The sequence below is a fragment of the Anticarsia gemmatalis genome, chromosome 7 (genome assembly GCF_050436995.1).
Source record: "Anticarsia gemmatalis isolate Benzon Research Colony breed Stoneville strain chromosome 7, ilAntGemm2 primary, whole genome shotgun sequence".
Classification (NCBI taxonomy): domain Eukaryota; kingdom Metazoa; phylum Arthropoda; class Insecta; order Lepidoptera; family Erebidae; genus Anticarsia; species Anticarsia gemmatalis.
This window is the reverse complement of record NC_134751.1, coordinates 5,113,461-5,140,077: the sequence shown is the minus strand read 5'-3', so window position 1 is coordinate 5,140,077 and position 26,617 is coordinate 5,113,461. Positions and strand designations below refer to the sequence as shown.

The window sequence follows — 26,617 nt, the reverse complement described above, 5'->3', positions numbered from 1 at the left end:
GTGCACTAAAAAATAGTAGATATCTACTATCTTGGTATTTTAGAAAAGCAAAACCAATAAAATCGAATAAAATACTACATTCCCTCCATTTTTTTACATAAATAATGAGATGGACATTTTATCTCCAAAAAAAAAATTCAATATAAACCTATTTACACGATTACATTAAAGAGTTATTTTCACTAAACGCATTTGTCTCAAATAAAAAATGGTTTTAAATTTAATCAAATCGTTTTATTAATACATAGGTACAACTAAATGGAAAAAAATCTATTTCGTTCTGTAACCATTTTTAGTAAGTGAGGCATGAGGACGAGGGGCTTGCTCTATTTTATTTTACTTTTCCTTTCTGCACTGTGACGTGACGTGAGTGCAAGACGGACACGACGACGTCTCGATCGTAATAATTTTCGGCTGCAACAGCTATCCTGTACATTGATCACATTTCACATGATAGAGATCACAAAATATACGATAACAGACCACTACATTCCCGGCATTGTGACTTAATATAGTATACTATCAAAATGGGGAAGGCTAAAAAGGGGAAGAAGAACCCGACTGCGGACGACGGGTAAGTTTCTTCAATGGCATATGTTTTCGTTGCCGTTTGCCAATTTTACACACGGATACTAACAATATACAATTCGTTGCAGCGACAGTGATGTAGAAACTACAAACATTGACAATGTTAAGCCGGCGCAGAAAGGAAAGAAGTAAGTAGTTTTAGGTTAGAGCAAGTCGCTATTTATAATAAACTTATGTTCTAAATAACTTATTGATTTATCTGACTATTGCTTATCTTAATAAATAAAAGGGATTTACACAAGCAGATATTATTTATATAGCTGTTCAATACTTGATAACATAATAATTTATTAATCATTGAAAACCAAGTTTCATCATCATACTTCTAATAATAAAATATATATTTCATAGAAATATATATAAAGAAAAAAATAAATGATATAATATTTTACTTTGTTTATAAAATAATGAGGTCAAATGTCAGTGGGTCAATTATTTTATTTTATTTATAAATATAACAAGATATTAGAAAAATTCAAAATAAATGAACTCATTTTCTAGAAAAAACATCTGAAGCTGTGCCATCTGGAGAGGTACAGCAACATGGAATTAAAGTGGCAATCATGATTGTATTTAAATGAATTTAAGTAAACTACTATTATAAGTTCCTATAATTTCATAACATTGACCAATATTGTTAAGAAATTAGTCATCAAATAAACCAGAAAATATAATGAAAATTACCAAGCTACAGCTTTTAGAATTATTATGCTCTAAATTCATATTCTTAGATATTAATATTTTATAACAATTTTGTTTTATCAAACATTTTTACTTTTAGTCAGCAATTTTAACAAAAATTAAGGCATAATTCAATATTATTATAAAAATGTACAGCTATCCTAATTGTGGAAAGTCAAAATGTATAACAGTAAACAATATTTAATTTAATTTAAAATATTCTTTATAAAACTATTAATTGACACCATTAATTTGTAGGATATCAGTAGACTCAGACAGTGAGGAAGAGAAGCCTAAGGCCAAGGCTAAGCACAAGAAGTCTGTGGATGAAGATGTTAAAGAAGTCACAAAGAACATTAAGAATGTATCTATCTCAAATAAGTCCAAGAAGAAGAAGGATGCTAGCAGTGATGAAGGTATGAAAATACTTTATAAATTTATTTTTAAGAAAACCTTATTTGTAGTTGTACCTAAGTAGTCAGACTGTATGCAAGAAGTTATAAAACTACAAGAAACTTCAGAGGATCAAAAAAGTTCCTTCTCTATAGGTCTAGAAGCACAAGAAAGATTTAGAATATTATAGAAATATTTTAGGAAACACTTATTCATAGTTGTACCAAAGTATTCATAACATTGCAAGAAATTATGAAAATACAGTATTAAAACTTTTTGAGAAATAAATTAGTTTTGCATCTCTAATGGACTAAAAGCACAAGAAAAAATATTTGGATTTTACTTCTCAAAAACAACTCAATTTATTTATCTTAATTTAGCAAAAATTACAAAAAACAAAAAAACATTCTTACACTAAAATTGTATTATTTATCAACTGCAAGGTTTTGTATTACCTACTTCCATTCACACAGATTGTTCAGGTGCAATTAGTTTTTTGTTATTTCTTTCAACAAACAGTGTGTCAATAAAAGATTCCTTACATTTCTGCTGTCATGCAAATATGAAGTATTCTGAAACTGTGTCAAGGTTGTATGTAGCTTTATACATTTACTAATTAACTATAGAGCTTATAATAAGGTCTGTGTTAGTTATTATAAGAAGTTTCAATTACTTTTATCCTTATTTATAACGTTGAGGAACATTTACAATTTATTTATCACAAATAAATTCATTTCTTATACCTACTTAATGTTATTATTGACTTTACTTAATACCTAACCATATGAAAGTTTATACAAAAATATATTTCTTTCTTGCCATTGTAGATGAGTCAGAAGAAGAGGAAAAGCCAAAGAAGAGCAAAAAGAAAGAAGAAAAGAAGAGTGCTTTTTCTTTGTTAGAAATAGAAGATGAAGATTTATCTCCACCAGAAGCCCCACCGTCATCAGATGATGAAAAACCAGTTCAGAAACAACAAAAAAAACCTGCTCAAGATAAGAAAGAACCAGCTGGTAAGAAAGGAAAGAAATCAAGAAGAAAGAAGGATGATAGTGATGATGATCTTGAAAAAGTATTAGCAGAATTAGAAATGGAATATTCTGGAGTTAAAAAGGAGCCCACTCCTCCTGCTCCTGAGGCAGAGAAAACGGAAGAAGTAGCAGAAGAAAAACCAAAAGCTAAAAAGAAGGGTAAGAAAGAGGAGGTAAAAGATGAGCCTGAAAATGAGGCAGAGGACAAGGAAGGTAGTGATAATGAAAACGATGTTACCATAAAAACTGCTGCACAAAAGAAAAAAGAGAAGAAGGAAAGGGAAAAGTTGAAGAAGCAGGAAGCTAAGAAGAAGGAAAAAGACCAAGATGTGAAGAAGGAGCCCACAGATGCCAAACCAAAACCTGCTGAAAAAGTAGAGAGCAAACCTGAGGAGAAACCTGAACCTAAGGATGAAGCCAAGGCTCCATCTGAGGAAAAAGAGGGAGAGGGAGATACCCCCGCGGGTGAGGGTAAAAAGAAGAAGAAGAAGGGTGAAAAGGCTGAAAAAGAGGAGAAGGGAAAGAAAGGTCCTACTAAGAAGACTATTGCTGCTATGCAAGAGGCTTTGAAGAAAGTCCAAGAAGAGGAAGAACGAATGAGAAAAGAAGAAGAGGAGAGGATAAAGCAGGAGGAAGAGAGAGAGCGTCAGAGATTAGAAGCAATTAGGTTAGAAAAGGAAAGGAAAGAAAGGAAAAAGCAGAAAGAAAAGGAGAGAAAAGAAAGACTTAAAGCTGAGGGGAAATTGTTGACTCCTAAGCAGAAGGCGGAGAAGGCGAGGGCTCAAGCTATGTTGGAGTCTCTGAAAGCTCAGGGTATAGAGATTGGGTCGGCTGAGAAGAAGCCTCCTAGGCCTGGAACGAGAGTGAAGCCTGGTAGGCTAAAGTCACAGTTGTCACAAGACGCGCCATCAACTCCCTCTGAAGAGAAGAAGGAATCAGAGATTGGAGATAAGAAGGTAAATATAGGATTTTTTGTGCTAAACTATTTTTAACGTCGACTATACTGAGATTCTCCATAATTGTAAAGTTGTGTCTGTTTATGCAGGTATTTTACATAAATTCTTATGGGAATCATTTTTAATATTTTTTCGTCACTTATCCTTATAATATGAATTTCAGGACGAAGCACCTAAATCTGAGGACAAGAAGGAATCTGATACGGAATCAGTGAAGGACGCGTGGGATGCCGAGTCTTCAGATGATGAAGGAGACACGACCACTAAGGAAGAACCACCTAAGACTCCCGTCAAGGAGGAAAGACCTCCTCCTGCCGCGGACAAAACTAAAGAGGTAATAAATCTTAGCTAAATGTTTAACCACCGGTTTCTGAGTACATTTAGCGGTAGTTTATCTATTCAATAGCGTTTTTTGTATGACTTTAAATGCTATTGAATAGGTAAACTACCGCTAGTACCTGAGAAACTGGGGGTAAGACGTCATTAGAAGAAAGGTCAATGGTTAATGAGAACCCAAAACAAACAAAATTAGACAACAGGCAGTTCATTTTCGATAGCCGATCTGTCAGGTTAAGCTATGCTTGCCGAGATTGGTCTCTGGATGAATGATCATACATATTTTACCGAATTCTTCATTTCGGAGGGCATGCTCCATGTAAAATACCAGTATCCAGATGTATCCAGTGATACTGGAAGCTAACTCTAACATAGTTGATAAAAAGGCTAGGATGATAATCTGTTGTTTTTGTAGGACCATAACATTAAACTATTAATATTCTAATGCACTGCTTAATACTAATACTTGTTGACTTTTAGAAGGTAGAGGAAGAAGAGACCTCGTCAGAAGAAGAAGACAGCTCGGAGGAGGAGACCAGTTCTGAAGAGGAATCCGATGAGGAGATGACTGACGCCCAGAAGAAGAGGGAGGTGATACTTAAGAGATTAGAGGTGAGAGCATTGTGAATTGCAAAAGTTGCTAGAGTAATTATTATTGATATTTAGTAGTGCTTATGTAGGAGTAGATAGATGATAGTTTTTGGGAATAGTTAAGTTACCAATTTAAATGCAGTTTATTTGCTTTTAGTACTTAACTAGTCAATATTTATAAATTTGAAGACTATTTTAAGTAATATAGTACTCTCATTAGTTAAGTACAGAGTGTGGATTCGTTTGTGTAGTACTAGGGTAGAGAAGACATCCATAATGATACACATTCATAAGTGTTCAAAAAGACAACAAGCAGTATTCATGAATAAAGCAAAACGATATCCATTAACGTCCTGTAGCCTCTTCCAACATATGCGAACAAAATGTAGTTTAAGGCACAAGCAGTTAAATATATATACATACAATCGCACTTTTTTCTCATAGGGGCAGGCACTTGGCCACTTGGGAATCCTTACATCCTTACTTCTCGTGCTTTATTCACAGTTGCAGTTAAACACCGACTAATTTATTTTATTGTCCACAGAAACGCAAACAAGACAATGAAGCGAACAAAACGAACAACCCGCTCCGCGCGGCCGTGGTGTGTGTGCTGGGACACGTGGACACCGGCAAGACCAAGATATTGGACAAGCTGCGTCGTACCAACGTGCAGGACGGAGAGGCCGGCGGTATCACGCAGCAGATCGGAGCCACTAATGTTCCTATTGAGAATATTAAGGAACAGACTAAACATGTTAAAGGGGTAATTATATGAATAACTTCTTAGGGAAGGTTCATGTCTGACGGAACATGCGTCGCGTATTATCGTCGCGTAACGCCAGAATAGACAAATGTATAAAAAAACACTTGACCGTTCACATTCAACCGATGATGCGTCGTTGTGAATCCCATACTATTTGGGCTACGCCCGACGCATCTTCCGTCAGATGTCAGATGTGAACCATCCCTGAAAGTACTTATATAAAATATTCTGAGTTCGACATGGTGTTTTATATCTAAGTCAGATGCAATGCTTTAAAAATCGGCCTTTGTGGTTGTAAAACGAAAAGCGATTTCATGTGTCGCGTATGGTATTTATTGAAAATAAAATGACAAGTTTAGACGAAAATATAGTCTTGGTCAACGACTATCGGTATTTGATATAATTTTGCATAATTTTTAGTGCCGTCCAAACAATTTACCGATTTCATCAATCATCATCATCATCATCAAATACACTCATAGTTACTAATGCTCATTTTTTTTTCTAGGTTAGTGAGATCGCGTTCAAATTACCTGGTCTGTTGATCATCGACACACCTGGCCACGAGTCCTTCAGTAATTTGAGGAACAGAGGATCTTCACTTTGCGATATTGCCATTCTTGTAAGTATAACATTAATTTTTAATATTATATTTATTTTTCCCAGTTGTTCCATATTTTTACGTTCATTCCGACGGCTGAAACATCCCTCATCTTTAAGTAACTCTTAAGTATCATGTTGTCTTGTTCGACTTGTATTGTAGCATCAGAAACAATTACTATACTCACGCCGTTACAAACCAGCGAACAACGTCATCAAAGGAATCATAGATATGTCACAATGTGTAAGTGCAAGCGAGAGACTCCGATAAAATGACATGACTGAGGACGCGCTCCCACTTTGTCGTAACGACGGATAATCTTGTAGTTTTAAGTGTTGTGGCTTATATGTTTAAATGGAGGTGTTCACATATAGAACGACACGATTTACTGTCGTCTACGAATTCTTTTGCAGTATGTGAACGCGCCCTTAGTTCGCACGTTTGAAATGACCCGAGTTAAACTAATTTATGGTTCTAAATGTGAGACTGTTCGATCTCTAATTTTCTATTGTCTACCCTTCATTTATTGCTCAAATGTTATTCCAGGTAGTAGACATTATGCACGGCCTCGAGCCTCAGACGATCGAATCAATAAACCTGCTGAAGCAGAAGAAGACGCCGTTCCTAGTAGCTCTGAACAAGATCGACCGACTGTACGACTGGCAGAGCGCCCAGCGCAAGGATGTGCGAGATATTCTCAAGATGCAACAACCTAACACGCAGCTCGAGTTCGACAAGAGGAGCAAGGATGTTATGCTACAGTTTGCTGAACAGGTAATGAACAGTGACTTGATTCTGCTTGTGTAAAGTTCCACACGTGATCAATGATTTCGAGGACAATTTGATTATTTCTTAATCGAACTCGCCTAGATATTCAAGCCTACTCAACAGTTCTATTAATACAAAACTAGAAATCTTAGATCCTTTTGAATATTATTTTAGACAGGTAAATAATACCAAAATTGGTCGTTCTCACTGGCCTGATAAAATATTTAAACTATCACGTCATTTGACATCAGGACATTTCATCGAATCTAGGAATAATCGATAGACGGACAGACGTGCGAAAGCTATGATTTCTTATTATGATTAAGTAAACTACAATGTTACTAAAAATAGAACATATATAAAACAAGAGAAAAGATTCATCATGATAACCACTGTTGTTTCCCAGGGTCTGAACGCGGCGCTGTTCTACGAGAACCCGGACCCGCGCACGTACGTGTCGCTGGTGCCCACGTCGGCCGTGACGGGCGAGGGCATGGGCAACCTGCTGGCCATGATCGTGCAGGCCTGCGAGGGACCGCTGCACAAACGACTCATCTTCTCGCAACAACTGCTCGCTACTGTGCTTGAGGTACGGGTTTAAATAAGATAAAATAGCGCGGCTTCACTCACGAAGTCTATGAAAATAAATCTATGACTATGTTCTTCTAAATGTCTTAGTAATTCGTTCAGTTTAATCGTGACAATGCTATAAACAAAGTTTTTTCTTAATTCATGTCATGCGAGTTAAGGGCTTTAAAATAATATTGTATTAGTTTTATCTTACTCACTGAACTCACTAATGATGATTCACAATACAAGGGAATTACTTTTGATCACCTGTCTCTGATACTATACTACTGATTTATTTAGACGCAGAAGTAAAAAACGCTCCGTGAGTTTTATTGAAAAGTATTATGTTCTATAAAAATAAAAACTACATACTTTAAGTTAAACTGTACACAGATTCTTGATAAAATGCCTTCGTTCAGGTGAAAGCCATCCCCGGTCTGGGCACAACGATAGACACGATCCTGATCAACGGCACCCTGCACGAGGGTGACACGATGGTGCTGGCCGGTACCGACGGACCCATTGTCACTCAGATACGATCACTGCTCATGCCGCAACCCATGAAGGAGCTGAGAGTAAAGGTATACTGTCTTAATGTTATTCTTTTATTTATTTATTAAGATTTACTTACAAAAAAATGTTCCATAAGGTAGCGGATTTATTTAGGTAGGCTCATATGTACTCACTGTATGTATTCGATGCTCATACTCATCTTGACGTGAACTTTACTTAAGTTTTAGTATTATTCTGTATAAGAAATCAACACCACGCGATAACTATGCAGCTTAAACATTTATCAAACACTACACACGCGCTGGGAAGTCGTAACCATTGTATTTTTTTTTGCGATATTATACTTTTAGTATCAATATTCTCAATACACATGGTGGTAAAACCTTAAATTGCAGATACTGCATTTCGTTGCATACTAATAATACTCATTATGTTTGTAGAATGCGTACATAGAGCACAAGGAAGTGATAGGCGCGCAGGGAGTCAAGATTGCCGCTAAGGAGCTGGAGAAGGCCATCGCTGGTCTCAATCTCTATGTCGCACAAAAGCCTGACGAAGTAGATGTATTGAAGTAAGTAGCATGCTTTTAAAACTCTATTATATTACAATTGTGTTTTTTTACCCTATGCACATCTTAAAACAGATTTTAGATTCTGTTGTATTAAATTTTAAAACAGTCCTTTCCATACTCAGAAGCTTGAAAGTCTGACAACCGAGAGAATTATAAACCAGGTAACTGGGTTGTGAAGGTAAAATACTGGCATTCAGCTGCATCTGTCGAGACTGGAAGCCCACTCCAACATAGTTGAGGAAACGCTAGGCTGATGATTATTATATTAGAATACCAGATGTTTCTAATTGCCATAAGTAGTTAAACTACCTTCGTATTAGGGTTTAAAGTCGTATTTTAAGTGTTCTTTCGTTGTTCGGCTGCATCTGTCGAGACTGGAAAGCGACTTCAACATAGTTGGAAGAAAGGCTAGGCTGATGATTATTTATATTAGAATTCCAGATGTTTCTAATTGCCATAAGCATAACTACCTTCGTATTAGGGTTTAAAGTCATATTTTAAGTGTTTTCTCGTTGTTGTATACAGAGAGGAGGTAGCCCGCGAGCTGAAGTCGGCGCTGTCGTCCATCAAGTTGTCGGAGCGCGGCGTGTACGTGCAGGCCTCCACGCTGGGCTCGCTCGAGGCGCTGCTGGAGTTCCTGAGGACCAGCAAGATCCCTGTGAGTATATTGTATTGGTTAAAGATGCTCCCACACGGCAGCTAAATAACGTTAGAAACTGACTCACAACATTTGTTTAAAATTTTACTAAAATTGTTTTGTTATCGTTGTGTATAACGTTATATAACTGCTGTGTGGGAGCACCTTTAAATAACTGAGGTGAACTTTCCTTTTCCTTGCAAGGTTTGGAAGGAAAACAATAGTTTTTGTTAAACACCTAGTGGAAATATGTGAAATTTAATGAAATACAAAGTTCTCCCAACTGGCATAGTGCATCACCAAGATCTTATTATGTAATCTGGTTGCATTTAAAATATTATAATGTGTTTTTTTTGTTCCAGTACTCAGCTATAAGAATAGGACCTGTGGTGAAACGTGACGTCATGAAGGCGTCCGCTATGTTGGAGCACGACTCACAGTACGCCACTATACTGGCGTTTGATGTCAAGGTGGGTACTTAAACAACTTATCTGTTTTAATAGTAACATCTAGATAAACCTTTTTGGTAAAGTAATTTATTAACCGACATTATATTGCAAGTTTCAAGTCGCCATTAAATCAAACCATAGCTTGCTACCAAACCAATAGACATGACAAAAATTGTCGCGGTTCTGCTACTAGGTCTCTGAAGTACCGGTTTGTAATGTAAACTCAATACTGAGACCTATCGAGCGTTTTTTGAAGAAATTCTTACGAGATAGGCTTATGGCGAAGCGTTGGTCAGATTTTTGTACTCGAATGTCGCTAGTCGTAGAGCGTCGACCCACTAATTAGGGATGAGTAGCGTTAACGGATGAAGGCTTACGTCTTATAGTGGGTATCAGATGAAGACCATATTTAATTATATTATTATTGTTTGTAACAGATTGAACGTGACGCTCAAGAAATGGCCGACAACTTAGGAGTGAAGATATTCGCGGCGGACATTATCTACCACTTGTTCGACAAGTTCACGGCGTACCGCGAGGAACTCAAGCAGAGGAAGCGGGAAGAGTTCAAACATATCGCTGTGTTCCCTTGCAAACTTAAGGTATAGTGTTCTTACAAGTAAACGATTTTTGAGGTTTTTTTTTAAATTCATGTATCATTCATAGCCTCATTTGAACTTGCTTCCGTTTTCACAGAAAACATCACGGGTTATACCAAAACTAGTTTCTGTTTACCCAAGGCTTGTACTTGTACTTGTACCTTTGGGAATAATATAGTTTTGTTTGCGTAATTTCGTAAATTGCCCATTACATACAAACATTTTGAAGCAATAGAATAGATATCTAATCTAGCATATGATACCTATTCTATTGCTTCAATTTTTTTTGGTTAGAAAGTATTAAACTAGTGTGTTGTTTAGGTGCTGCCACAATTCGTGTTCAACTCCCGTGACCCCATCGTGTGCGGTGTCATGGTGGAGGCCGGTGTTGTGAAGGAAGGCACTCCCATCTGCGTGCCTAGCAAAGAAGTAAGAACTATCTACTACAATTTTTGTTATAACAGTGTAGTCCTTAAAGTCCTGAATATTAATATAGATAGATTAAATGATATAAAAAGTAGATCTCAAAATACTTCGCTTTGCGCTTGAGCTATTTATATTCAACCCTTGTTCAAGTCTCAAAAACACTTGATTTTTATGTGGAACTGCAAACACCTACGTACTACATGGTGCTAGATATAAGGTTCTACACTCATGTCAAAGCGAGCATATACTACATTTTACTAACATAGTGAACATCATCGAATGCTAATATCGCGATATCGTTGTAACAGTTCGTGGAGCTGGGCCTGGTGACGTCCATCGAGGTGAACCACAAGCAGGTGGAGACGGCGCGCAAGGGCCAGGAGGTGTGCATCAAGATCGAGCCCATCCCCGGCGAGTCGCCCAAGATGTTCGGCAGACATTTCGACGAGACTGATTTCCTAGTCAGCAAGGTAAGTTGTATTACTTCTCACAGGCTCACCTTTAGCAGTTTTTTTTATTTTACTTACTCCTATAGTCTAGACTGCCTCTGTGGCGCGGGTGGCACATACTTGGACACTACAAACGTAGTCCCGTACTGTTGGCTGGTTTCAGTGAAACACTGTCGCCGAATATCGGCTAGGAAACCATTACTTTAGTTCTAACAACTTAGTAAAGAGCTTTGTATGCAAGTTTCACGGCAGGTAGACGTATACAAAAAGCATATGCGTATGCAGTCTACTGCGGCCTGTTTGATAGAGCTAAAATAAAATGCAAAATATCTTAAATTTTATCGATATAAATCTTGCATTCTCAAGGCTCTTTACTTAGTTGTCGCACTATACCGCAACGTAATTTTGTTTTTACACATATGAAAGCCAATCATAACGCCAGTTAGGGCAGTTAGAGCTGATTTGTTTGTTTGTATAGTTGATTGTATATTTATGATGGTTAAATAAAAATCGGATAAATCTGGACTTAAGTGGCACGTAGTAAGAATAACTGGCTTAAACAGGAAGAGATTTATGCTCTGTATTGGATCAAAGACAGTTTGCAAACGATAATGATCGTACTTTATATCATAATTGATTTAAAATTTTAACTTAATATTTAGTGGACTCAAGGCCTAACCCCTCCCTCATTACGGGAGGAGACCCTTGCCCAGCAGTGGGACATTAATGGGTTAAATTTATTATTTAAAATTTATTTTTATTTAAACAACGCTAATTGATTACAAACAACAACCATAACTACAACAAAATAAACATTAATTTAACATAATAGTTAACAAAAGAGCAAGATCTTTTATAACATCTCGTTTGCAGCCAATTCATTGTTCAAATATTTTTGAATGATAATAGATATTTTTCCTAAATATTTCGTGAATGATTTTCCGCGAAACGTCTAATCACCTTAGAAAGAATGCGTTTTTAAAGAATGGGATATACCCAATAATGTACTAGTAACTATTTGAATATAGACAGTAAGAGATTTTCCTTGAAAAGTGACGTTCACAGGAAAGCCCTGAATAAAAAACCAATGAAAAAAAATCAACACTTATTTTGAATGAGCTTGAATCATAATCGAAGGAAAACATTCTATGGGATTTTCCAGATACGTTTGAATGAATCAGTATGGCTGGTTGATAGGTTTATCAGTATTATTTATGTGTAAATACGCAGCCGTGTCAGTGATGAATGAAAGTTGTCTGTTTGTCTGTAGTTTGTGGCGACAGGGGAGACTAGCTTTGTCGTACAGTCATTGTTTATTGTGAAGATAATACCTACTACATGTATGTATGTGAAATACCTCATCGTCTTAGTAAACAGTTGGCAATTTATTTTGACTTAGTATACGATTTTGCGGTTGTGTGTTTGTTTTCTATCAAAATTGAATAAATACGAAAACTTGTGAGAGCGGTCTGACTCGATTTTTGAAGGATGACAGCACTGTAAAACACGTTGAGTAATGCATCATGAAGCTATCCAAGGATTGGTAGTATAGATATGCATTTTGAAGTAAAACGTTGTTTGTACTCTCCGTTTGTATTGAAAGAAAAGTTCTACTGAATTTTCAGAATGTTAGAGACAATTATTAGACTTTTTACGGTTAGATATTACGGTCTCGTTCTTTTAAAATCTCAAAGTTTGGTTTTCTATTCAATAAATTTTAAAAATAACTACAAATTTTATATTTATAAAGAAAATTAATCGCTCAGCTACTAGACTGACAAGATCTATAGCCGTAACATATTGATAAATATCTACAAAGGCTTATGTGAGATGAGAATAGTGAATGTTTTAATAGAGAAAACGTTGAATTAAGACATAAAGCACAATGTAGTGACTATTATAACTACAAATTGATGTCGCCGATTGATTAATCTGTTGATAGTTGGTAGACGCCCAACACACAGCAGACGAGCGGTTGCGTGAACACTTTTAATTAGATCTCTCAATGAAGGGCTCGTGACTAAATAATACGTATCGCTTGATTTATTTATAACTTTGCCATATACGCGACGGATATAGTGGTTTGTTTTTATTGCTATATTTATTTAGGAACAGTTTTGACACACGAAATATTGTTTGACTTAAGAAATATACAATTTGAATCTTTTCCCGATAATTATCAGCTCAGATAATGAATCTGTTACCAGTAAAACGCCCCTACTGAAATGCTTGGGTATAAATAATCCAGGTAAAGTTAATATATTATACTGATACAAATATCTCGATGATCTAGAAAATATAAACCGATTCGCATGTTGACTCATAAGATTGTTATTGACCGTATTACCTGAAGAATTCCGCATGAATCATAAAATATACCACCATCAAATGCGAGCGAGCGACGTAAATATTTTGAAACTATCACACTCCTCAGATCTAGATTCTGAGAACGTTTATATCAGATATTGCAATGAAAATAAACAGCGTAGCCTATTTCGAATGACGTGTGAAAGTTTTATTGAGATTACCGAATTTTTGTAGCGTATATCAATCGATTGGTTGGCAATGGTGGTTGTAGTGCGGTGTTCGTCATCGGTGGGGCACGTCGGTGTGTGCGCGCCTCTATATGTCACGGGTGACGGTTTAATGAATGAGCTGCACATTGCACAAGATATCGGTACCATTTCAGTTGTATAGACAAATGGCACCGATTGATACTGCTATTATTAGAACGCATTGCTTCGACTCGCAGGATTATTTACCTAGGCATGTCTCGAACGCTACTATGAGTTGTCGATCGTATCTAGAACGATAAACGTTCCGTAATATCTTGAGTATTCTTATTGTATAATTTATTTCTGGTAAATTGGCTCCCAATTAGTGTAGGATGATTCTCTACAGATAAGAGAGTAAAGTGGAGTTAAGAAATTGTTCTTATTCATTCAATCAATGAAATGTATCGTTTATTTATAAAAATAACTTCTTTATTTTCCTTAAGGTATTTTTTCTTAAGTATAAATAGATACATGAATCCTTATCGAAGACGATTATACTAAATAAATTTTTACATCCGATCGTATCTTCAATGGTGTAATTTTATGGACTTTACCTTCAACAAATACTTGATTCTAAAATGTTAGTTTAGAACTATTAGCTTTAGAATCAAAAATGTTAGTGCACAGGTTACACAACCTACACAAAACGAATCATCATCAAGACATCAACTCATCATATTTTAAACCATATATTTTTGTTTCACAAAAAAAAAAGACAACAAAAATATAGAACTTAGTCATTTGTACATTTAGATGCAACATAGGGCTACAGCTCAGTGTATTTTCAATTTTTTTTCCTCTATTCAAAATAACAATAAGTAGCCCAAACAAAAACAAGACACTCGTCAATATTTTTTGACAAAATAGCGGTACCTAATCAATTCACGTTTAGCATTTCGCGATAGTCAATATTGAGTGCAAATATTTATATTCTAGTTGCGAACGGAAGCGGCGTGTCGTGATTGTGTTCGTTTTGTTGCGTTTCGGCAACATTGTACGCGACTATTGATAGCATCCATGTATAAACAGATGCAATTGCTACTGGCTACTGCCAATCTTGCCTCTACGGCCAGAGCAAAAAGTACTAACACAAATACACCTTGTTTACATAATATAACGTGTGTTTTTCTTTTACAAATGAGGTAGAACTGTTTACAATACTTCGATTTGTTAGACGCCAACACCTAACTATACTTTTTCTATTTAATTCAGTTTTTTTGTTAATAACAAATATGCAATCTATAGTCCGATTTCATGCCTGTTTTACTACTTACCATGTCATACCAAAAATAATCTGTAGTTAATTGACCACTAGTTTTGACCAGAGCAATGTTAAAAGAATAAGCCCCGGTTTCTGAGGTACATATATTAAGCGCTAGTTTATCTATTCAATAGCCTTTAAACTCATATAAAACGCATTTATTTTCTAGAATTTACTACATCAATAGCCAAATTATATTTCTCAAATAGAGCAAGCAGGCACACTCGAGGCAACCTTACAATAAATAGTATATGTGACCACTAAACTAACAAAGAAATAATCGTGTTTACATGTCTTGAACAAATAAAATGACGAAACAAAAGTGGCGAATCAATTTCTTTCTGTTCTCGAGAACTATAAAAGTTGGAAAATAATGCAAAATGTTTTGTTTTGTTGGCACAAGCTTGTTTATGTTCAAATTGTTGTTGCACGTATTTTTATAACCTGATTCCTTCATATTTTTGTATTGTTTTTTCGCCTGTGTTCGCTAACGAGTGTGCAAGAGTATATGTTCTGGTTCAATTTCTTTGAACTGTAGTATAGCGATATGAATTCCACCAATATTATTTTCGTTAAAAAATAGAATAGCAAAATCTAGGTAGAATATCCTGTGCCTGTCCCTCCAAAGATCCTTCAGTTCTGCTTTGTACATTATTTTTCAATTCTTTATACTTTACAATATACGTGAATAGATTCCTAAATTACATAGTACTAGATCTTTATATCGAACACTCCTAAACCTTATAATATTGGTAAGCACTTACAATCCGAAAAATAAGATAGATATCTATAGAAATAGTAGATATATCAAATTATTATCACGTTGGTAATTCGCGGGAGCAGTAAAACAGACACAAACGAGAGCAACATACATAATTTGGTATCATGTTACACGGTGATTAAACATCACCAATATACCTATTCGGTACCGAGATAAAACTTATCAACTCATAATGTGACAAACATTTAGTATTCATTTATCAGTGCCCATTCAGTTAGAAAATAGCAATCTATTTATTCTCTATCATAATGTTCATAGCATCGACCTTTCCAACCGATACGATATAATATTCTAAACGCGTGCACTGTTCTGAACTGATTTTAACAAAACGCGTCGTGGAAAAGCTGCACAGCATGAACAGTGCGTGTGTGTGTGCGAATGTACGTGTGCATCTGTGTGGTGTCACGCAGAACTAGCGTAAAGAAACTCATTGAAGGATTTTCATTCATACTTAGCAAAGCATTGTATCAATGCAAGAAGGTTAGCCTCAATGGTGAAGGGGGGCTCGGCTCCATTGATCGCTTGCAGCGGGTGGTGGCGGCGAGAGGGGATGCTCGGGTCACTAGGTCACGGGGAATTCGACACGGAGGGGAGCACTGCAGTTATATGATATCGTTACTTCACTACCGTACTGTTGCTAGGCTTGCTCCCACGCCAAATATTCCAACGTTTGTTTATGATTACATTTTTCTCGCCTCCTTACTTTTTTTACAAGAATTAAATTATACAACGTGTCAGAAAACGTTTTGTGACATGAAACACAGCTTTTGGAAATGTTTCTCTTTAATAATATTTGTAGTGATTAATTTACCCTAATTTTTAGATGATATTTATCTTGCAATCATTTGTAGTCTATTGGCCGCAATAGGAAAAATATTTATGGACATTTATCCAAAATGTGTTTAAGATATTTGACAACATATTTCGCAGTAAAGTTGTCATAGTACATACAGATATTTTCCTACATTCGTGCCAAATGTTATCATGGTAAAAGACACGCCTTCACAGTTATAGTAAATCAAGACATAATTTCGAAGCGATTAATGTGAACCAAAAAGTGTTCCAATAATAAAACCCATAAAAGCAGTTCAATTGCAAAGTCCTAAATTAGAATGCTCCATTGCATCAATAGGTATGTCAAACAGCTTGTTAATAAATAGGCACTCGACTCCTACAAATAAGATCAACTGGACACGCAATAATCACATGAGACATTTAATTGAAATACAGACGTACTACACACGCGACGTTTCTCGTGGAAAACACGCTTTATTCTATTAAAATACTACTCTACTTTTCATTTCCCGGCGTATGTGGGCAAATTAAATTTAGTTCCTTAAAGGTCTTGCCATTTTGTGGGCAGTAAATAGATTTGCTATCATTACGTTATCTCAGCCTGTGTTCTATGATCTTGTTAAAGGAAAGTGCAGTAAATATTCTTCTTTTAGGTATATCTATTTAATGCCGTCACTGTTGCTTCAGTCTATTAACAAAGTCTCTATCAAAATGTTTACTTATCACAACTTGAAAAACATCATCCAAAATTCTGCATTCACAAAAATCTACGAAATACAATAAGATCATAAACCTTGGTTTTTCCAATGTTCTCAGAACTACAGCGTTATATGAAGCCTCTAAACACTACATAAAAAGCTTCCTGTTTTGTTTTCGATTAGTGGAATACATCAATCTCTCCTTTGCACAATATAAAAGCACTCAATGTGAACTCGACGATTTTCCGTCACCCGAGCGAAGGCCGGTGTATTTTTGGATGTGTGTGACGTCATACTTTTCCATACGATCTCCTGACCACTTGTATGGACTGAATCACTTTGATGTCAAGCTCTTGGAGTCGTCGTGTGTTAGAAATAAAAAATACTGATCAAACTTTCTTTTCTCGTCTTCTTTGTTTGATTAAAATGCGTCGAAAATCTTTCATTTTATTAATATCACTATCTTTCTCTTAGTTTCGTATTGCTATTCTATAATTGTAATAAGATTTTCTTTCTATTTAAGTCGCTCAACGATATCACCAGTTAAAGACATCAAAGAAAAATATCTCACTGGCGTAAAAATAAAATAACTACTTCCAGTCCATAAACAGAATATCCGAGAAAATTGTAGCGAGTCGAGAGTGAAATTCAATCTAGGGTGGCTGCAAGCTTATTATAAAGAGATATAAATAAGTTTTATCTAGAACTTGCTTTATTAATCCGACTCTTGTAACGCTCGCCATTCCTAGTAAAATAAATGAAAATACATTGATCAAATCACGGATACTTATTACTAGGAAATGTTTTTCAAATATGATATCGAGTTGCTGTGTTTACAGCAATACTAGAATGTCAGAATAATGTGTAAATATTGAGGAGATTGTTAGTTTTCGTGCTGTTTTAGGCACGTTTGTCCAGTTTTCTGTATATCATACATCAGTAGTTGACAGTTTCCCTATGAGCGGCCTTCCACAGTTCCATATCTGTCTTATTTATAGTTTTCCTGCAAGGATCACGTAAAACTTTCCAAGACCAAATAGAGTTGAAGACGCCATCACGATTCAGGCCTAGTCTCGTGTTGTAATTGATCGTTGATTTCACTGCACCACACGTATTCTTGTACTAATATGTCAAAAGGATGTTGTAAGATACGGCGACGTATTGCTGATGGACTTTATTACCACTATCATTTCTTAAGAAACTTGCCCTCTTATTCATAAACACACTATAAACCTATTTTTCATTTCGCTAAGGAGTGAAAGAAACAAAACACTTTATAAGCCTTTCATAACTTTATATATTTTTATGAATGAGAGGGTTGATTTCCAGTCCCGACCTAGACCTAGACCTAGACCTAGTACTTGTTAAAGCTGCAAAAATTTATATTCTTCGTAAGAGTTAAAGAAGCGACAATTCTGTTCGAGATGGTGTAGCAAAATTTAAAATTCCCTGAAGATATTATTTTTCTTCTGAGCTAGATCATTCTGCGATCATCTCTACTTACAAAGTAACAAACAATTCCTTATTCAAATCGCACCCAGTATTTCATAATAACGTTTTAGAAGGGCCACACGTCTCCACGTTTCGCTAGGTCGCAACTCGCAACGTGCACACATACACACACACATAGTCGTTTATCCTCGCACACAGACGCAGTGACCGGGTCAGGGCGTCAGACCCATTGTAGAAGCCCCATTGATATTTCGCTGTGCGGTTTCATTGATGGAACTTACATTGTTCTGCGCTCTCCGTAACATCACGAGGGGAAGGGAATTGCTCTATGAATGTTCCAGAAACTACTTCCTAGAAGATTTTTTGCATATAAGATACAATTCTGGATGAAGGATAACTGCTTTTAATCGATAGTTTTTTGAAAAAAATCTAAGATTAATCTTTGGTTAAGTTTTTAAAATAGCAACCAGGTAGGTATCAATAACCTCAACTGTAAACTCTCATAAACGTCAAAAGTAAGCTTATGAACTTGAATTCCAAAATATTTAATAGCCATAATTCATATAGACAAATATAGTCCACTCTATAAATTCAATAGAGAATAACATAATATTTATAGTTATCTAGAATATAAATTTGCCTAACCTTCGACATTTCGCCTTGTAAGTTTTATTTATTGCTCGTCCCTGGAACTAAAAATACATGCGGCAGTTTCCCGCATTTCCAGCGGTTGATAATATGATTTGGTCGACGGATCCAATGTCGTCAGCGGCGGCGGCGGCGGCCGGGCCCGGGTGCAGCCGCCACGGGGCGCGGCCGTGCAAGGGGCGCGGGGTGCTGGTGACCCAATTCATAGCTTGCACAACCTGTTCTATTTTCCCTATGACGTCAAAACCACCCATTCACCCCGGGCAGCTGAATCAATGCGCCCCGAACTGGGTCGAGCTGAATGAACCACTTGTACATTCAACATGGACCCGCTATTTTTAGCTCCGAAGGTGTCTCGGTCGGGTCTCGCAGCGAACCAGTTTTTACGGATGTATTGGTAGGCCGCAATTAAATTCTGCAATTTCTTAAATTAATTATGACTTTCGATGGTTTTATATAATTTGGTTTCAATTAACTTTTTCTCAGTAAATTACTTTTGAAGCCTATTATTATGCAAAATATGAATCCAATGTTCCTGTATCGTAAAACCTGAAATTTTATGTTCCTAATTTATGTTATTAATTGGCGACAATTACTGCATGATCTAGTCTGGTTGATACGTGGAGGGAACCTAAAAATTTTAGTAATTTTGGCTATTTTGAGCTATATAGAGGAATATGATTTTTTCCAGTCTCAGTTGGTATTGATTGTTACTGTACTGCGTATGGGGGTGTGTTCCATCACAAATTCTAGTGAATTCTGGCCTGCCACAGAATGTCCTTGCGGTTTGTGAGCTATTAAATTAACTTTGTGTGTCATATTCTTGATATCCTATCAAAAACTCTAAAGGAATTGTATATTTGGTGCTACAATGACGTGCTGTGCTGTGCTGACTGAATCGTTTCTGTAGGATACTAGATTTATTTTATTCTTCTTACATTGTTTATTGAAAGTTTTATGGTTATTTAGGTCTAAAAGTTCTTTTAGTCTAGGCTTTGATTTCGTGAGGGTTTCTAGAGTCCATTCATATTAACATGTGTTTCCTTTGTTACAGATATCTCGCGCCAGTATCGACGCGTGCAAGGACTACTTCCGTGACGACCTCATCAAGACCGACTGGCAACTCATGGTGGAGCTCAAGAAACTCTTCCAGATTCTGTAAATGTATCCTCTTTACCTCTCTCACGGTGAAGCTCTCCGATAAGTTATGTACGACGTAGACCCGTCAGCTTTGTCTGTTCCATCTAACAGTAGCCCCTTCCTTGTATCATAGAATCTCACCATTCATTTTGTTATCCATTTTGTACTAATATTTTAGCCGAAGCTATTTTAACAGATTGGTGAATATGCCACGGATTGTCACGGATAAGCCTTGTAATATAATTTAATCTGTTTTACACCTGCCAATGTAACTACCGATGCCGAAACTCGATGGAAACATCGTCCTATGCTTCGAGACGCATTGTAAATAGTATTATACATGTTTATTTATTAACGAGTGTTACCTGCGATTGGACATAACATTAGACACAGGTTGTCGAAGTAACTCGAGATAAAAGTATTTGTGTATGAATATTTGTTATTGAAGGACGATCCTCTGTAAATAAAATGTTCACATGAATTATTTACAATAAAATTCTGTAGTTTTATGTAAATAATTAAATAATACATTGCATGTTTTAATTATAAAATGTAATAGTGCAATAAACGATCTCGATGTTGTTCTTGAAGGCAATACCTATGTGCGGTGCTTCTGATGTAGATAAAATATTATATTGGATGTGTTACGTAGCTACAGTACATGTAAGCCGACGGCAGTGGAGGCACTGTTTGTTTATAAGGAGGTCGTCTATTGTACAATATTATCATAGTTTCGTTGAAATTTGAATGCTGTACGGAATATTGCCCTAGTATTTGATATACAGGGAACGAGAACTGAATATGGTAGTAATCGGTTTAGAAGTCCAATGGAGGTTGTATTTTGTATGTAGGTATTTTCCCTTTTTGAAATGCTTTGTATTATATAGATGGAATCGGACATATTCTTATATTGAAGAACTTTTATTAAATTACAAAGTAATATTTGTTGGTTTTATTTACATTCCTAGCAGAAACCTGGGTCATCACATTAACACAATGTAAAAAAAATATGATAAGCTACAAATCGTTTTCCTTTACTTCAAAACTACTGTTAACTGTATACAAATAGGAAAAAAACAAGTATAGAGTCATTCGGGGTAACTGTTCGCAGTGGGTAAGTGAGCGCAGGGCCTATATCTCTGATCGGGGTGAGGGGGCGGGGGTGACTGTTTTGGTCAATCGTAGCTGCAAGCGATGCGAGCTAGTCGCGACATGTCAGTGCGCCGCACCACTCTTTGTTGTTTATTTATTTGCAGAAAACTGTTTTAGGCCATTTGATTGTGTCTTTCTTATTGTTTGGAAAACATTCTGACACACAAGATTGTAAAGCAACACCAGGAAAGTCATGTTTTTTTAATTAAATGGTTATTGTTGTTGAAATTTGTAAGCGTCATATAAAGTTATAGTCATTACTTTGGACTCGGCGGTTCTTATATTCAATTTTGAGGTCTGCGGGAAAGTGTGCGCGGGTAAGTGGGCGCACGCGCACACTTGCCCGGATTCTCATAGATAATAATAAATTTATATAATTTTAGTACCAAGTAAACTCTTATTTACTTATTTGTTTTAGTTTAGGGCCATGTTTCGAAATTATATTAGAAAAAAACCTGAACTGGCGACTGTTAAAACAAATCGCTAAAGCAAAAGCTCTAATTGAACAGGGTACTTAAAAGTAAAGCAATTGGTATAAGCGAAGTCATGTCTTCGCAAAAGACTTAAATTAAACGTAGCTGCATCTTCAAAAGGTCGGTTTAAGCCAGAAACAGTACAAATAATTTTAATTTGATTATTTATTTTTTTATATTTATACCTAGAATGTTCAAGTAGTTTTGTTGGTTTTGTGTTTGGATTTTCTGAGAAGGAGATGTTTGGTTCTGGTTAATTTTCATTAAATTTACTTCAAAGGCTAGATAATTTTGGTAAAATAATTTAATTAATATCATTAATTTCGGTCAAATTAACCAATGCGTTCACTTGCCCCAAGTGCGTCTATTTACCCCATAGCTGTGCGCACACTTACCCACAACACGGGTCAAGTGTTCGCATTGCGACTTTCAGTTGTTTTTGTCTGTTTGAATGAAAACTAATATACTTACAGATTTAGTTTGTCTTCCAAATTGTAGTCTAATAAATGTTCATTTTGATATGTTACTTTTATTTTACTGATTACACTGTTCTAATTCACAATGTGGTCCCAAAGGTAAAAGTGCGCACACTTGACCCGAATGACTCTATTCTTGGGACTCAAATGTTTCCAACTGGTGCCTGATGGTTTAAGCTGACTGAAGACTGAACTTTAATTAGTATCCAAAGAAAAAGATTATGGTTTGTATTGAAATAAACCTTTTTATTAATACATAGTGACCGAAATAGTAGTTAACGAACCTAAAAAGTACTTTCAGACATAAAATATCTACTCTCAGATCCAAAATACGTCAAAAATTTCCATCTGTGACGATTAGACCACATTTCAATTATTACTAAACGACAGTTCGACTGAGGGTATTACAATGTTACTAATAGGTAATTTCAATAGCGAATAGATCGATATCGACTCATTAGCAACTATCCAATATCCATTAGCGAATGCAGCAGTTGACTCGGTTTTATGGCACTAACTAAAGCTGACTGAAATTGGCTAAAAGCTTTGCGCTTCGATGCGTTCAACTGTTAATGCATGTACTAAGTAAATCGATGAAAACGTATATCTTATAAATAATTTACATGATAAAATATATTTATCAATTTGAAGAGAACGATATGGATGCGAAATGAAAGTATGCTCTGTCACTGTTATTTGGGAGTAAATGCAAATGTCGGGTCTTAAACATACAAACAATTTTTTTCGAGCTTTTCTAAGCGTTTCTCTTCTACATAAATAGTCAAATTAACTTAGTAAGTAGGTATTTTCTTACCATAATAGACCTTTCCCTCTTCATCACATCAATAGTGATGATTCTTGTTCTGAAGCCGCAAGCAGCAAGCAAATTTAACTTAACTATTGTTCTTATAAGTCTAATTGTAGGATTGACTCTCAGCAGTTGTCACTAGAATTCTTCAAACCAACGGAGTTTAACGGACGAATCTCAAAAAATGATTCAGTCAATTCCTAGATGGGAAGTTGAGCAATCAAGTAATGATTACTTCGCAATGAATTTGTCCGTCTTCCTGGCAACAAACAGGAAATATATGATCGAGTGTTTGACTCACTGAGATTCTAGGAGATAGGTGCGGGTAATCGGTTATAATCGTATTTTAATGATACTGCTACCTGCCCGCAGCAATGGGTTAAAACTTCATAAGTAGTTTTATTTCTCAGTATCCGACCGCAATGGCGACGCTGTTTCGCAATTAGTATGACTTTACAATCAGTTAATCACCTCATAATAGTCGCATAGGTACTACCTACGATGTAATAAGACAGTTTAGAATCAATATGTTATTATACCAGCAACTTACTTTTCCTTGTTTCTAGGAAGTAAAGCTGCGCAACAAAAAACAAATAAGAATGTGTAAGTACCTCGTTATGAAAATCTGAAATTCAAGCTATTAATCTACCCACTCCAGTTCAAGCCCACTCCACTTTTTAATTTTAGTTCTAGACAAGTTATGGTACAAGTTCACATCCTTATAAGCCCACACTACAGCTGCAAACGAAACAAAAATCTAAACAGTTCCGATGAATTTATTGCCAACGACCATATTGTGACCTATCACCCCATGAACTTTGCCAAATGGCAATTGTACTAACTTAGATCGTGAGTGCGTCATTTCAGATTAAACTGAATTGTGTTCACATTGTACTATTCACGCTATACGCCTTTAATATGTCCCTATAATTATTCATTGAGATCTTTTTGTAATTTGAAGTTATTACGCAATCATACTTATACGATCTTTGTGATATAAATAATAGTTGCTTAGTTAGAAGATGCAACTTTGAAGTTTAACATCCTATTTCTTTTTATATACAATTTGGAAACGTTTACAAGTCAGTATGTACCGATGTGGTTCTCGTAAAGTAAAGCTAAATGAATTTCAGTAACATTTCCCATAACAACAATGATCAATATCCATCCAATCATCCGAGGAGCGACGGCGGCGACAGTCACCGGACCTATATGAATATGTCATGTCATACGCATCCTGCAGTCATGGTGAGCGATGCTACTTCTATAGTAGGTACAGGGATAAAATAGGGAGGATTTTTCGGTCGCAGATAGAACATATTTTTGATATACCTACCTTTGATCAATTTTGATTTGTTTAGTTAAAACACAGATTGTTCAACACAAAAAAAAACTTCTTGATTGATATATTTACTGGGGACTTCTAAACGCAACATTATAACCAGAGTTTTTAAAGGCTTGATAGTTTTTACATACTTAGATTGTGTACATAGTGGAAATGTTATAAAAAGGAAACTTCGCTTCCCTAACATCTTCCCCATGATAATGAAAATGAGTAAAAAACGTCTGTTTGGACGCTTGGACTTCCAAAGGATATCGTATCGGGCGTACACCACTTGATAAAGGCCTAACATATGTATAAACTACAATAAAAAGTCTATTTAACTGCTTTATCCTCAGACTAGTCTAGAGCTTTGCCAGCTCGACAAAGTCCATATATTGGTATGTGTATCACGGAAATTACAAACACGATTACAATAAAATGCATTAGATATTATGCATTGAACAACGTGCACCGGTTTACAATGGACAGCAAACACCAGATCGATGGAATTGTGCAGTCGTGTTACATGATATTGCGCTTCTCGTTTGATTTCCACCCCATTACAATGCAAGTTTTAGCGAGTGTGGAATACGAAGTATATCTAGGATTTGAATGGTTAAACGTTGTGCTGTAGGATATTCTATAAATCCGAATTTTGAAGGTGGAAAGAGCTTTTGAACATGTAACCTTTTCCTTTGAAGAGATGAGGCAAGTTCGCTTAGTGCAGCTTACCTATAGCTTTAATTATTAAAACATGTGGTTTTCAACACATTTTCCTATGGCTTATGTATGTTAGTAGTTATAGGGAAGTAGGTTTTTATTAGCAATGTTCATTTAATAGGTTGCAATACTACCTAGGTAGGTCTTGTTTGTCGTCAATAATTCACGGAGAAGGTCATCATTCCTCATACCATTCGAGGAAGCACCAATGCGGGAGCAGCAACATCGTTGATTGGGTGGAGCTTCCAGCGTAGGCACCGATCTACTTTCTTCACTGCGCTTCCGTATGACGTATTCTGCATCGTTGATAATTATTAAGAAACTAACTCATTGTAATAGAAAAAACTGATGGAAATGCTTTAAGTTTAGGGTAAAAGTGGACCAGAAATGATGGCCTGCAGTCAAAATTTGCATGTTTTTGGTGATTTTTTGGATGTTTTTCGAGGTTGTAACCATGGAAACTCGGTGTGCGTGGGCGAGGGGGTGGTGTTTTCAGGGTCTAGGTCACGCCCCGGAGTGTGGGGCGCATGCGCGGGCCTCGAGCTGCTCCCGTTCAGGAACTAGCCCCGTTCAAAACGCATCCGACTTCCTCGTGGAAGGAACCGTGTTCTGCCGCGAAGTGACAGCTTACTAGCTAATACAGTTCTAAGTGTTAAAGTGAGTGGCAGTGGTGAAATAAAGTTCAAAGTTAAGTGAAGTGTCGTTTTATAAGAAGATAGTTCACCTATTTTCTTAATTCAAATTCAAGTAAGTACATAAATATTGTTAGAAGTATACTTTTGTTTAATTAAATTGAAACTCATTATCATATAACATTCTTAACAACATTTAAATATAAAACATAATTTTTGAGAAAGGTTTTTGAGTGGTGGTGAAATAGGCCTAAACTTGCCGTCGCATAATTGCTGAAAATTTCCTGTAAAATTACTTCCTGTTTTTCTAATTTTAATTAATATATTACCGTCAGATCTAAACTAAGTATTACTGCGATGCAATTAACGATTAAAATAACCAATAACTATAACAAAACCAGTAATATAAGTATTATTAAATGGTTTAAATAAAAATAAGTATTTATAGTTAGTAGTGATCGTGGAAAGTGGCGTTCTTTGGTCTCTAGTGGTTCTCTGGTCGTCTTGGATAAAAAGTGTGCTCTTTTTATCTATATAGACCTACATGTAGGTATGCAATTCAAAATAATCTGCAAAGAAAGGTACCTACTTTGTAGATATCATGTTGGACTGACTTAATGCTACGATAGCTAATTAGGTGTCTAGCCAACTTAAAGCTTGTTTTTCATAGTAAAATTGTTTTAATAAATCTAATAATCGGAGGAAATATTCCAGGTAAGCACAATATTGTCCAACATATAAAATTTCAGTTCAAACCTGCAGTTGGTTAACTGCTATATA

The 26,617-nt window shown here is 36.0% G+C and overlaps 1 protein-coding gene across 1 annotated transcript; it reads left to right on the top strand.

Annotated features, from left to right (window-relative positions):
• The first annotated feature begins 336 nt into the window (after positions 1-336).
• Positions 337-21,194, top strand: eIF5B (eukaryotic translation initiation factor 5B). Its single transcript, XM_076116607.1, has 18 exons — positions 337-574; positions 657-716; positions 1,528-1,685; positions 2,490-3,649; positions 3,813-3,983; positions 4,466-4,597; positions 5,121-5,339; positions 5,848-5,961; positions 6,487-6,714; positions 7,115-7,297; positions 7,698-7,859; positions 8,232-8,362; positions 8,888-9,020; positions 9,362-9,469; positions 9,886-10,050; positions 10,369-10,476; positions 10,782-10,943; positions 20,167-21,194. The coding sequence occupies exons 1-18, from the start codon at positions 528-530 to the stop codon at positions 20,272-20,274; spliced, it is 3,549 nt and encodes a 1,182-aa protein (XP_075972722.1). The 5' UTR covers positions 337-527; the 3' UTR covers positions 20,275-21,194.
• Positions 21,195-26,617: the final 5,423 nt, after the last annotated feature.